General features: G+C 41.5%; 1 protein-coding gene across 1 annotated transcript; it reads left to right on the top strand.

The window, feature by feature from the left end:
- Positions 1-23: 23 nt before the first annotated feature.
- hrob (homologous recombination factor with OB-fold) lies at positions 24-12,644 on the top strand. The gene is made up of 10 exons (XM_081610230.1): positions 24-294; positions 422-472; positions 563-1,669; positions 1,753-1,836; positions 4,189-4,323; positions 6,134-6,242; positions 10,328-10,413; positions 10,502-10,621; positions 10,722-10,938; positions 12,318-12,644. Exons 1-10 carry the CDS (start codon positions 292-294, stop codon positions 12,371-12,373), a joined length of 1,968 nt encoding a protein of 655 aa, XP_081466356.1. The 5' UTR covers positions 24-291; the 3' UTR covers positions 12,374-12,644.
- The last annotated feature ends 233 nt before the right edge of the window (positions 12,645-12,877 follow it).

Raw genomic sequence — 12,877 nt, 5'->3', positions numbered from 1 at the left:
CGATGCTACCTTAAGGAACAGAGAACGCTCTTGACCGACGTCAACTGAATGCGTGAGTGCTCGTTACGTCAGCACGTCGCGTTCGAACGTATCGGCGGGGTACCAAAAAGCAGCAAACTGGGGAAAAGTTGCCTTCTGTTCGATCCTGTTTAGTAATTTAAAAAAAGAAGTTTTGGGGAGAAAAACGACTCTTTTATTATCTGTCATTTATTGAATGGCATTCGATTTCAGTTTGGTGTATTTATCTGAACTCAACAGACTCGGCTTTCATCGTGATATTCCCTGAGTGCCATGGTGAGTTATACTCCATCAATCTGAACAGCTAACAGCAATGCTAGTGGATATTTTACGTCTGTTAAATCCATCCCTTGTTATTTCTTGTGCTTTTGAAGACGTTAAATCGTTGGACTCTGTGTTACAGACCTGCAAACTGAGTGGCCTGTTCAGCCTGGACGAGGACTTTGATGATGAGGTAACACACCTGGTTCATATGTCTGATTATCACAGTGTCCTCTTTCCATTCGGTGATCTGCTGACCTCTGTTTGCTTCCCGTTGTCCCAGGATGTGCTGGGGCCAGACTGGAGCCCCTGCTCGGTGGCAGGGCCGTCCAAAGCGGCAGCTGCCGTGTCATCCTGCAGCCTGCGGGCTTCTTCTGTTTCTCACAGAGACCAGGAGAAAACGTGCCATCAGCCAACGGGAGAGAAACTGGCTGAACTGTGCAATGGCGCGGTGTCAGGGAGCGCCATGCACAGTGGTGCTGCACAAACTGTTGCTCAGGGGTTGAGGCAGATCTGCTCTTCCTCTAACACAGCCTGCACAGCTGAGGATGACTTTGATGACTGGGACGTTGACCTGGCAGACCTGGATGAATGTGACTACCAAACAAGGCAACTTTCTACGCCTGCAGCACCTGAGCCTCCGTCTTCAGTGAAAACACTGAGACCTTCTACTTATGTCACGATCCAAACGCCTTCTACTCGGAGCATGCAGGACACTTCTAGCTATTGTAATTCTATTGCAGCTCCACAGAGTCTTTCTTCTGCGCACCTGCAGCCTCCGAGTACCAGTCGTGCCTCATTCCCTGCAGCTCCTCCACAGACTCCCAGCAGTTTCTCCAGGATTCCCGCCGTTTCCCCGGCACCCAGCAGTTTCTCCAGGATTCCTGCCGTTTCCCCGGCACCCAGCAGTTTCTCCAGGATTCCCGCCGTTTCCCCGGCACCCAGCAGTTTCTCCAGGATTCCCGCCGTTTCCCCGGCACCCAGCAGTTTCTCCAGGATTCCTGCCGTTTCCCCGGCACCCAGCAGTTTCTCCAGGATTCCCGCCGTTTCCCCGGCACCTAGCAGTTTCTCCAGGATTCCTGCTGTTTCCCCGGCACCCAGCAGCTTTTCCAGGACTCCCAGCCATCCTCGGCAGCTACAGAAGCCGTGGATGACTCCGCAAGCCGCCTCTCAGGCTCGGACTCTCTTTAATACGGTCTCCCCGGGGCCTCCCACTTCTGTGAACTCCTCCGCCCTGAGCCCACATCCTCTGCACACACCGGTCCTCACCAACCGCCTGGTCCAGCTGGTGTCTGCGTCCAGCAAACTTCCCAAGAAGAGGCAGCGCTCCGAGGCGCACCAGCCCCAAACGAGACGCTTCCCTGGTCCTGCAGGCCTGCTGCCTCAGCAGGTTGGATCCTTTCCTGATTTTTTTTGTTTTTCATAACTTGTCTTTTAAAGGCTTATGAGCTTATTTTTTCTCACTCCTCTCAGCCTCAGGGTCAGAATCTGGACGAGATCGTGGTTTCCGTTCCTAACACTCCTTCTCATGGGGCTGCGGCTCGACTGCCGAGTCAGGTAAGGAAAACCCCACAGGCAACCCACCAGACATGTCAATACAAAAAGCAAACAACTTTTAAATAACTCGTGTTGCAGAAAGTGAAAACTATTCTCTCAAGTTAACAGAATTAAACATTTTTCTCCAGCCTGCAAATATTCCCACTAGAGGAAACCCAAATCTCACACCATTTAGAATTTTAATTAAGTTGATTTTTGGATTAATGTTCTTTTTAGAGCCTTATAAATAAATGAAATGATTGCAGCAGATATAATTTGGTCAGTGTTTACAATGAGGCATGGCCAGATTTTCAATCTTTCTGTCATTTACTGCTTAAATCTGCAGAGTAGAGCTGCACTAATGAGTCTTTTTACAGATTTTGAATCCTTACAAATATAAACTTCTATGTTTTGACTTGGTTTTATGTTAAATGCTGCAAATTTTGCCCATAAAAGATTGGATTTGGTAGAAATGGTAAAAGTGGTGGATTGGTTAAGGATGAAAACTCATGTTTCATGTTTGCCATGGAAGAATATTAGGCTATAATCTGGATTAATAGCAAGTGAGTTCTGGTGACTACTGCAGACTTGTTTCTGATTTTTTTTTTTTTTTTTTAGGGTTGTCATGCTTGGGTTTGATCTGCATCATTTATCGTTTTCCCTCATAGATTAACAACCACAACAAAAATGTATTCAGCATCAAAATTGTTTCAAATCTGCTAGAGTCTGCGTCTCTTTGGATGTGTTTTTTTTTTTTTGGGTGTTTGTCAAACTTTCTTTATCACCTACTGCTGCACGCCTTCATTGCATTCTGGGAAATTGCTGCTTTTAAGTTGTTTTTCTCCTCTGACACAGCTGCTGATCTGTTGTTTTTCCCCATCATCAGTGGCAGCCTGCGTGTCCGCGCTCTGCACGACACGACGGCGGCTTTCCCTTCTGACTGATTAAGAACATTTTCTTCCTCTTTACAACACGGAGGATGTAAACAAAACTGATATTTTTATTTTTTATTTTCTCTAACCGTTTCCTAACCAGTCCAGTTCCTGGTTCTGTTTGGTTAATCAGATTTCATTTCCATGTACAGTTTTGGCCTCTAGCTGTAATGAAATGAAGAGTGCTGCTTTGTGTTTCACTGCTGAGTCATTATGCATTTTTGTAATATTAATTTTCTTCTATCTTCAAGGCTGTCCTGTGTTTACTCAAATGGAGGGGAAACATTTTTCAGTTATATTGCTCTCGGGGTTTAATGAGAATAATAAGACAAAAAAAAGAATCTTGCTTAATTTATTTTTAGTCCCACAGGCCAGTGGTTCTGAACAGAAACAGTTTTTAGATTCTGACTGATTAACTGGACCACAGTTTTAGTACAAGGTCATTCTGACTGTATAAGTTGTGATAAATCCAATTTACTTCTCTCTCTCTCTTTCTAATCTATCTTTTTGGCGCTTCCAACTCTTTAGCATCTGCGACAAATATCTGGCTCAGTTGGGGGTTTACTGCAGTGAGATTCACCCAATAAGTATTAATATATTATTAGCAAATAAAATGGAACTGGTGACAGGGGAACTTCTAACCAGCCTTTGCAATCCTCTGCACACTGATGTACAAATCCATATCACACTATAAAAGGGAACATATTGTACTTCAATTTGTGTTTCTACTGCTTAAAGAAAGAGCCCATGCGCTTAAAATAATAAATAAAAGATTTTTGGCAGTAAGTTAATGTTTGGTGTCTGAAAAATTAGCCATTTCAAAATCCTCCAGTATGTAACGTCACAAATCAGCAGGCACTGCTTGTCACCTAGCAACCCTGGCAAAGCACAGCCCGTTACCTAGCAACCCAGACTGAGCTCCAAGCACATTTGATCAGCTGGTTTTACTGCACCATGTGCTGGACAGTGTCTGCTGGAACTTGCCATCCAGAAACCACTTGCTGCAAGAATGTAAATGCACATCTGTTTGCATTTACAAACTGTTTGTAAACAGAGGTGCATCTGTTTGTAAACAGATGAGCGTGAATTCATGAATTTCATGTGTGAAAATTCATGTGTGAGCGTAAACATTGAGTTGGGGGAGCGTGGCCAGCAGCAGCTCATTTAGATTTAAAGTGACAGGAGGCCCTGAAGTAGCTCATCCTGTTATTACCTACGAGTGATTTTGTGCAAAAAAACTGTAATGAACATGTTCCAAGTTGCCCATGGACCCATCCTAACCTGTTCATTGAAGCATAATAGGTCACCTTTAACAGTTTTGCACCTCTTTGTGTTGGTCTACACTGTCTGAAAGTTGGAAAACTTTACAGATTTACAAATACTTCTGAAAGGCGCTGAATGCGTAGCAGCATTAAGGACGCCGTCCCCTCTGTCGTTTCAGTGCTCCAGCTCACAGTCTGAGGAAGAGGAGTTCAGCGGCCGCGCCTGGGCGGCGATGAAGGCTGAGATGGGACTGGATGAGAGGAATCCGTCGTGCTTCCTGCACACCTACAGCGTCGTCATGGTGCTCCGAAAGGTAGCGCACTCCCGCACTTTCGCGTCGGTGCTGCTGAGTATTTAGGTCAAGCGCTTTTTAACAATGATTCATCATCTGTAATAACAGCCTGTGTGACTGCTGGGGGTCTATTGGCATAATCAAGACAAACGGCGGCGCGGCTCTTGAGGTGTTTTATGATTATAAAAAGTATGATCACTAATCAGTCACACTAATAGGGACTCTGCTGCGGCTCGGTTCCCTGTGTGGGCAGGAACCACTGGAGGCGGCGTCTGTGAGTCTGAGCGCACACGTTGGCCTCTGCAGCGGCCCTCGTGCTCCGTTCACATGCGAGTACAGAGTCACTGGGAGGACGCCGGCTGAGCTTGATGAGGTTAAGCTCCTCACAATAATATCAGCTTCCCAAAATCTGTGTTTGCATCACTGAGCAAATTAGCGCGCAGCTTGAGCTTGTTCCATCTAATGAAGTGGAAAGAGAGGATCATCCCAGCGGTAAATCCTGTTCAGATCTGCAAATTTCTATCCGGACGTCCTTATAGCTGCTGTTTGTGTTAATGAATCAACAGTGAAAGCGGTGATATTTAAGGGCGAGGTGATTAAGAGGCTCACTCGCTGGATCTGTTTTAGGAGATGAAAGCAGGAGGAATTAAAGGGCCGGTTTTCCTCGCAAACAATTTGTCACACTGACAAAACCTCTCGGCGTAAATATGAAGTAAATAAAGCCGCAGCGGCACCTGAGAGCTGCTGCGAGAGGAAATGTTGAGTCAAATCAATCACACGCTTCTCAGCTTACAAAGGTGTCTTGGCTCTGATCAAGGAAGGGAATTACGAGAACCCAAAATAATTTCAGCTGCTTTAATTAATCGGCAGGTGAGAAATCTGCTGTCACTTTTTATATCTTAACAAACGGCATGAACTTTGATGCCACTATTTAATCTAACAAAGGCATTTTAGCTGCCTATTGAGCAATAATATCATATTAGGTATGGGCGATACTGACTATTCCAATACTTTGTGGCACTAAAATAAACCCCATTCATTATTTTTTAGGCTGTGACTGCATGTCACAGCATTCGTAGCGCCACAAATATAAATATTTCTCTTAAAAATTATTCCCATTTATACTGTATTTACTGAAAAAAGTGGGATTTATTTTATTCTAAACTGTCATATTTTCAAATTTATTGATTCTCTCATGGAACAAACGGTGAAGAAAATAGCAAAAATAAAATTTCTGATCATCATTTTTTATTTTTCTTCAGTAACTGAAATTGATCATGATTACAATAAATTAAAATTCTAATTAATAATAAACAATGCAATAAATCCCCAAACCTACATAATCTGTTGTTGACTAATTGTGTTAGTTAAAAAGCTTTTTTAACTGTTTATTATGTAAATTACGTGACTGCGACTGTTTTACAGCAATAATAGCCCCACAAACACAAATGCTGCTCTGTAAAAACATTCTTATTTCTGACCAGCCTCCTTTGGACACATAAAGAAATGTGATTTATATAAACTGCATTTGATCTTATCTTCAGATTTATTGATGGTTTCATTGAACAAACAGTGAATGAAACAATCCCTGACATTGCAAACACTTTTAAACATCCTTAACTGGAATTTATCATGACGACGGTAAACTAAACATACAGTAAACATAACTCAAATTTGAATTATCCTGGTTTCTAAAAGCCTTTTTAGGGTTGTACAATACATATGCTGCAGTATTTACAGTGCGGGAACAGGAAACATGAACCTGCCTTCCTTTCAAAGCCTTAAGGGGGAAAAAAAGCTAAAATGTTTGATTTTCTTCTTGTCCAATCAGGCTGCTCTAAAACAGCTACCCAGAAACAAAGTGCCCAACATGGGCGTTCTGCTGAAGAGCATCATCCACACGAACGCCGACGCGAAGGCCGTGTTTAAAGACCCAACAGGTAAAACACACGGAAACATTTTATTTGTGTGCATAAGACTGACATTACGCTGTTCTAAACATGATATAACACCTGTTATAAACATGACATTACACTGTTATAAACATGATATAACACCTGTTATAAACATGAAGGAGTTTTCATGAAGTCATTTAGTAAATAATGAGCCTTTTAATGCAAATTTGCATTAAACGTTTCATTACAAGTGCATTAAAAGTGTCAACTTAGCATTATTTTGTAAATAATTACCTGTTTATACCAAGTTGCATTAGAACTTACATTAAAAGAGTCAACTTTGCATTAAAAGTGTCATTATGTACCAAATGACACTTCATAACCGTCGTAAACATTCATGAAGACTCCTTCATGTTCATGACCGTTGTTATGTCAGGTTTAAGTCAGTGTCATGTCACACCGCTTCTAATAAAGTGTTACCAAACCTATTATAAATCACATCAGGAGTTTACATGAAATGTGAAACATGTTCTTTTGGGGGTTGTTGAATCTGGAGAAACACTAAAAAACACTCATTCCGGTTTAAAGAAATAAAAAAGAGAGAGATTTCAACCCACAGGGAGAGCAGCGAAATGTTTTTTCCCTTTTTTTCCCCCCCACTTTTGACATTTGCTCTTGGAGCATTGGCCTCGCTCCACGTGGCACTGACAGCAGAAGTTCAGCTGCTATAACAAGCTTGGCTGCACACACACTCATGCATGCAGGGCACACGCAGGCCAGTCCACACGTGTCCCGCGTCTGCAGCGGGAAGCTTCCTGATGTCCTGAACTTGTCCCCTCTCCTGCTCCGTATGACTCCGTCTTCTGATCCGACGCAGAGTCTGTTGCCATGGGCTCCTGAGCGCTGCCGCATACGGCGGAGCTGATTATCAGCAAGAGTGGATGTTTTTCAGCTCTGGACTTAAGTGCCTATTAGTGATTCAGTTATAGTGGACCGGAGTCGGTGGTGGGTGGGTATTAGGTGCTTCTGACACCAGGAGTGACTGTTCCTCTCCGTAATGAGCCTCCCGCCCACTGGAAGCTCTGCAGCCTGTTTCCAGAAGAGCTGCAACATTTTCTCACTCCTACAATCTGATTTCTAATAGTAGGAATGTAATTCTCAGTTTTCAACTAAATAACATCTCGGCGCCTTCAGCTGCACAAAGTTTCATTGTGGAAGTGGAAAGTAGCAGCTTGTGTAGGTCAATGAAGTTAAAGTATGAGAAAAAAAGAAATGTTGAGAGAGTATTTTTTTCAGATTTTTGTTTTGCTTTGACGCGCTTAAATTTTGTTTTTGTGTTTTAATATCAGACAAATGTAACCCAGGTAAAAACACAATGCAATTTTGAAATTATGACTTCATGGATTAACTGAGGCCTGATTACATCCAGAAATCCTCAGGTAGAACCAGCGTGACGACATGAAGTAGGCTAAAAGAAATTTAGAGTTGGGCTGAAAATGAGGATTATTCTGATGATTAATCAGATAAAAATTGGCACATTCTTTAGATTTTTTATTTTATTTAACCACCTAAGCCACTTTTAAACAATGTTAGATTCCTAATTCATTTGTTTATTAAAGATGCAAATAAACAAATGAATTCCTTTTAAAATAAAAGCATTTTACTGCCTGAAATGCAATAACACAGCATTCCTTTATCGCACATGTCAAACTCGAGGTCCGTGGGCCAAATCTGGCCCGCTGTAGATTTTTATGTGGCCTTCCAGATTCTAGACTGAACACCGAGTGTGGTTAAATATTATGTTATCAATCATAATATAACACCAAACAGTTTTTATCTGTCTACTGCTAAATTATATCCGCCAGTCCCTCCAGTTTCTTGAGAATTATTGTGGAAATTCACATAAAATCAACAAATCCCTGCACTTTTTAGCGCTAATTCATAATTGGGAGTTTATGGCAGATTTTTCTCAAATTGTCGAAAAACTTTCTTACTGAACAGCTGCCTCAGTCTTAATTTATGTCAGGTTATAGTCAATCATCTATACTTTGAGTAATAAAAAGCTACCATCATAAATAAGTGCAAATATTTCCAAATTAGTATCACAAGCAATTAGATTTTTTGCTAAAAATGACAAAGTATCACAAAATCCTGGAGGAACTGAAAAGTAATAATAATAATATTATTTAAGTTTAAGAATTTATTGATATTTTAACAGTTTTTATCAAAACATTCAGGGACAACTGGCCCTTTAAGAGCATCCAGGACCTTGATTTGACCCAAAATGAATTTGACACCGCTGATCTAAAACAAAGGACGCATCAGCGGCTTAAAACAGGCTTCCAACATCAACTGCTACATTTGGATTCAACTAATATTTTATAATATCAGACATGGTGGCGGCGGTGTCATGATGTGGGGAAGCTGTGCTTCTTGCTGTAAACTTTAAGCACACTGTTATGACCTCCAATCATTGCCCTGCTGTTATTTTTCTCTGGAGTTGATATTTAAAGGGACAGTTTTGTCGTTCCTGAAGTGCTGTAAAACATTTTCTTCAGGGTGGCTGGAGGAAATCCAAATGTCCACCCCACTTGCTCTGGGTTTTTGCTGAGATTTTCCACCCAGCAGCCAAGAGAAGTACAATCTGAGAGAGATCAGCCGGTGAAAAGGCAAATCTTCCTGAGCTTTCCCAGCAGGAGAGCAGCTGCTCCTTCATATTCCTGAGATCCCGTCTCTCTCCTCAGTCTGGTGGGTTTGCAGTATCTATGCATGGCTGTAAAATTCTCAGTCATTGAGGAGCTGAAGTGTTTCAAAAAGGTATTTCCACACGTCCGTTTTCAAAGAAAATCCTCATTTTAGAGCAAACGTTGAATTGAAAATGTCCCGCTGTGAAAAGCTGTCAGCAGCACTTATTGTAAAGGCCAGAAACAATTTGTCAGACTGTTTTTCTGAACTTTTCTTGTTTTAATGCATGAAATTCTCTTTTTGTTTTTCCTCCTTAAATTCATCCCTGTTTATCAAGTTTAATAGTTGTGTTGCGGCTTGGTTGAACGGTAGGATAGATTTATTTTGGCTTCTTGTAGCTGTTATCTTTTTGCACCTGGTTTAGGATTTGTTCTCATCTCATCTTTACAGCTGAAACCAGAAGTTTCTCATCGTTGTGGCATTTAGAAAATAGAAATAATTAACTGACCTATAACAAGAAGTTTGCTCCTTTTTTTTGTTTTTCAGAAAAGATGGCGTTTCTTTTTATCAGTCGTATGTAAACTTTGAGTTCAGATGTATTTTCTAAATAAAGAGAAAAGCTGGGGTTGACTAAACAATACGTACATTCTTTAAGGACACATAAAAAGCATTTAAATTTTCTTTTCTTAGTAAGTGTGTTTTTTTTAAAGTTATTCTTTATTCTGGGATATACTTTTATTTCTACTTGTTTGTTTTCTTTTCCTCCATTTGTTTTCCGCTTCTTCCCAAATATATCTCTGATGCTGTTTTAATCAGAGAACAGAAAATAATTTAAATTATTATTAAAAGATTAGAAGGAAAAAGCGTATTCTAATCCACGTTTATCAATTTAATTTTTATGACGTTCTGTGTTTCGTTTTTGTTTTCAATGTATTTATTTTAATATACCTCCTTGTTTTTTTCTTATTTTTTTTGTTTTATTGCTGCTACTCATTCTGTTATCTGGTTAATTGTTTTGTAGATCAATACGCCTCCTTGCTTTTTGTCAGTTTGTAATGTTTGCTTGTTGCATACGCACTAATTGGTGAATTAAAAAAAAAAGACATCAGTGATCAGATTTAGCTCATTTTCTCTTGATCAGCTCTGATCTCTGATATATTTGGTTCAAATCTGATTCCCCTTCCTCCCTCCAATTTGACATATCAAAAGTAATCTTTGTCACTAGTTGTGAATGTAAACACGTCTACTAAACGCATTTTGTTTGAAGAAAAAAGATCTTTGCTTTGCTTTACAAATGGGAGACGATTGCGTTTGAAATTCCTCCATTTATTTATTAATTTCTTTGTTTGATTTAAAGCTGCTGCCTCTATCAAAGCGACGGCAGCAAATTTTTCTCTTTTTTTGATCATAAACTTCTTTTCATCTCTTCTGATTTGTGGCTAAAGGGGAGATTCAGGGAACGGTGCATCGGCGTCTCTTAGAAGAAAGATGTGAGGAGTTAAAAGCCGGAGCTGTGCTGCTCCTCAAGCAGGTGAGACTCGTTAGAAAACGCTTCATATGCCTGACCCGGAACTGATCGCAGCTGTTAACAATCAGTTTGGCTTTGTTTTGGTGAACAGGTGGGTGTTTTCTCTCCATCCCACCGCAACCACTACCTGAACGTGACGCCCAACAACCTGCTGCGGATCTACTCTCCTGCTGGGGTCAGCCTGTCCACTCAGCTCCCCCCGTTTGTCTTGGTGAGTGCCAGCTGGGGACGGGAACCACAGCAAACCCATAAAATGTTGTCTTAAAACCTTCCTCGCAGGCTTTTAAACCCCGTTTGTTCGCCTCCCGCAGGAGCCGACGGTGTCATCGGCGGCCCCGGCTCCAGGCGTCCCTCGGGAGCCGGTGTCTCGGATGCAGCTGGAGTTTGACGAAGAGGATGACGAAGGGAAACAGGACAAAGGGCGCGCGGAGGGAGGCGAGGCCCCTCGAGTGCAAAGGCTCAGTCAGGGGAACAAATCGGTTAACGGCAGCAGGAATCCAGCACAGCAGGAACAAGTCTGGGACGCAGGTTGGATACAGATTACGAAACTCTGAGTTATGGGTGGAAAACAGAAATTTTCGGTGATTTCTGCCTAAACATGATTCTCTAGGTCACCAACAACTAAAGACAAAAAGTTACTTTGGTGTGATACTTTAAAGTTTATTCTCTGAGCTACAGGAAGCCAGTGTAGAACTGGGTGATGTGCTCTCCCTTCCTGGTTTTAGTCAGAACACCAGCAGCAGCGTTCTGGATCTGATCGATTTTTTTGTTAAGTCACACCTGTAAAGAAACTGTTGCAGTAATCAATGCGACTAAAGATAAGCGGATGGATGAGTTTCTCCAGATCTTGCTGAGACGTTGTCCTCCAGTCCTGGAGATGTTCTTCAGGTGATAGAAGGCCGACTTTGTAACTGTCTTTATGTGACTCTGAAGGTTCAGACCCAGATTTCCTGATCTCTAGTTTCCAGCTGTAATAGCTGAAGCTGTGAGTTGACTCCAGGTCGTTCCTCTTTAGGTCCAAAGACAATAGCTTCAGTTTTGTTTCTGTTCAGCTGGAGCAATTTTTGGCACATCCACACATTTATCTGCTCTAAGCATCTGTTCAGTGATTGGACGAATTCAGAGTCACCTGGTGACATCATAATGTAGAGCTGTGTAACCTGAGCCAGTGAGAAACACAACCCAAAGGTTCTGCCTCTGGATTTTTGTTGAGGAAAAACATAAAATGTGATTAATTCCATTAAACATTTTTTAAATGTTAAAATCTATTTTATATATAAATATATTTGTGCTGCTCCTAAAAAGTAGCAACACTTCATCCACCAAGCTGAATGTTGCGTCTGTATGCAAAGACTTTATACTTGGTATAAACAGGCAACAGCTATCACACTTCAAACCTTTGCAACATTTCTCCAATATTGATCATATATGAGAAATGTATTGTGCAGTCTAATTAATATGCTGGATTTCCAGGTGTAAGGTGATTAATTTACCTGCATTGCTCCAATAATTAAGCTAAACCTGGATGTTCCCATTGGCCTGTTGCTTCTCCTCATCGATGCACAGCCTGCAGGTTTCATGATGTCTCTGTGTGGATTCAGGTGTGCAGAATTTGTTCTGTTGTCAGGCATGTTTTGCCCTCCATCTCACGCCTGCAGGCTCACACATGGGGTTGTTTCATCACAATCACTGAATATGTTGCTGCCTATAAAAAAGCATTTGTGTGAGAAGGTACTGTACATCCAGTAACCTTTGAATGTCACAACCTTCAAGCCAAAATATCAACGCTCATCTTTAACAGCAGTCGCTGCACTTTATGAGCAGACAAGAAAACCTTTTTTTTTTTCCTTCAATTATTTAATTCCAGGAAACACTGTTGCAGTGCTGTGTCTGCTGTTTGTTTGCAGATGACGACCTGGACGAACTGCTGGGAGAGATACAGGAGGACGCCTACAGCTTTTGACATCAACTTAACTGTTTTTCTGCCATCGCAATCCTTAAAGTCACTTTTCAAAGAGCTTGTAGCTAAATATGTACATTTTATGTTTACGTTTTTTACTTTTTGCAGACAATGCCAGCTGTGTTTAATTCAGTTAACATTGCAGAATAGACTTATGTATCACTGATTTATTTTTGACGTCGCTTCAAATAATTTCACTACATCATCTTTGCCTATATGACAGAAGATTGTTCTGGTAATTATGCAACATTAAAGCCGTTTTGTTGCCTCCCTGCTGGTGTTTCTTGTCGGTTTTCTTGCATTTTTCTCGTGTAACGCAGTGATGTGTCCCCTGACTGTCCCTTCCAGCGGTTTGTTGATGGAGAGTGTTTACCCAGTGCTGTCTGCATCAGGGTGGAGCCTCACCGTGACTAACATGCTCTGGTGAAGGGATTTCCTCCTCGCGCTCTGAGTCCTGCACTACGTCTGCCTCACTGTAGCAGATTCAGGTTAATCCTCAGCTGCTTT

The sequence above is a fragment of the Poecilia reticulata genome, chromosome 8, assembly GCF_904066995.2.
Source record: "Poecilia reticulata chromosome 8, P_reticulata-male-v2, whole genome shotgun sequence".
Taxonomy (NCBI): domain Eukaryota; kingdom Metazoa; phylum Chordata; class Actinopteri; order Cyprinodontiformes; family Poeciliidae; genus Poecilia; species Poecilia reticulata.
The sequence above is the reverse complement of the archived record's forward strand: the minus strand, read 5'-3'. Positions and strand labels throughout refer to the sequence as shown.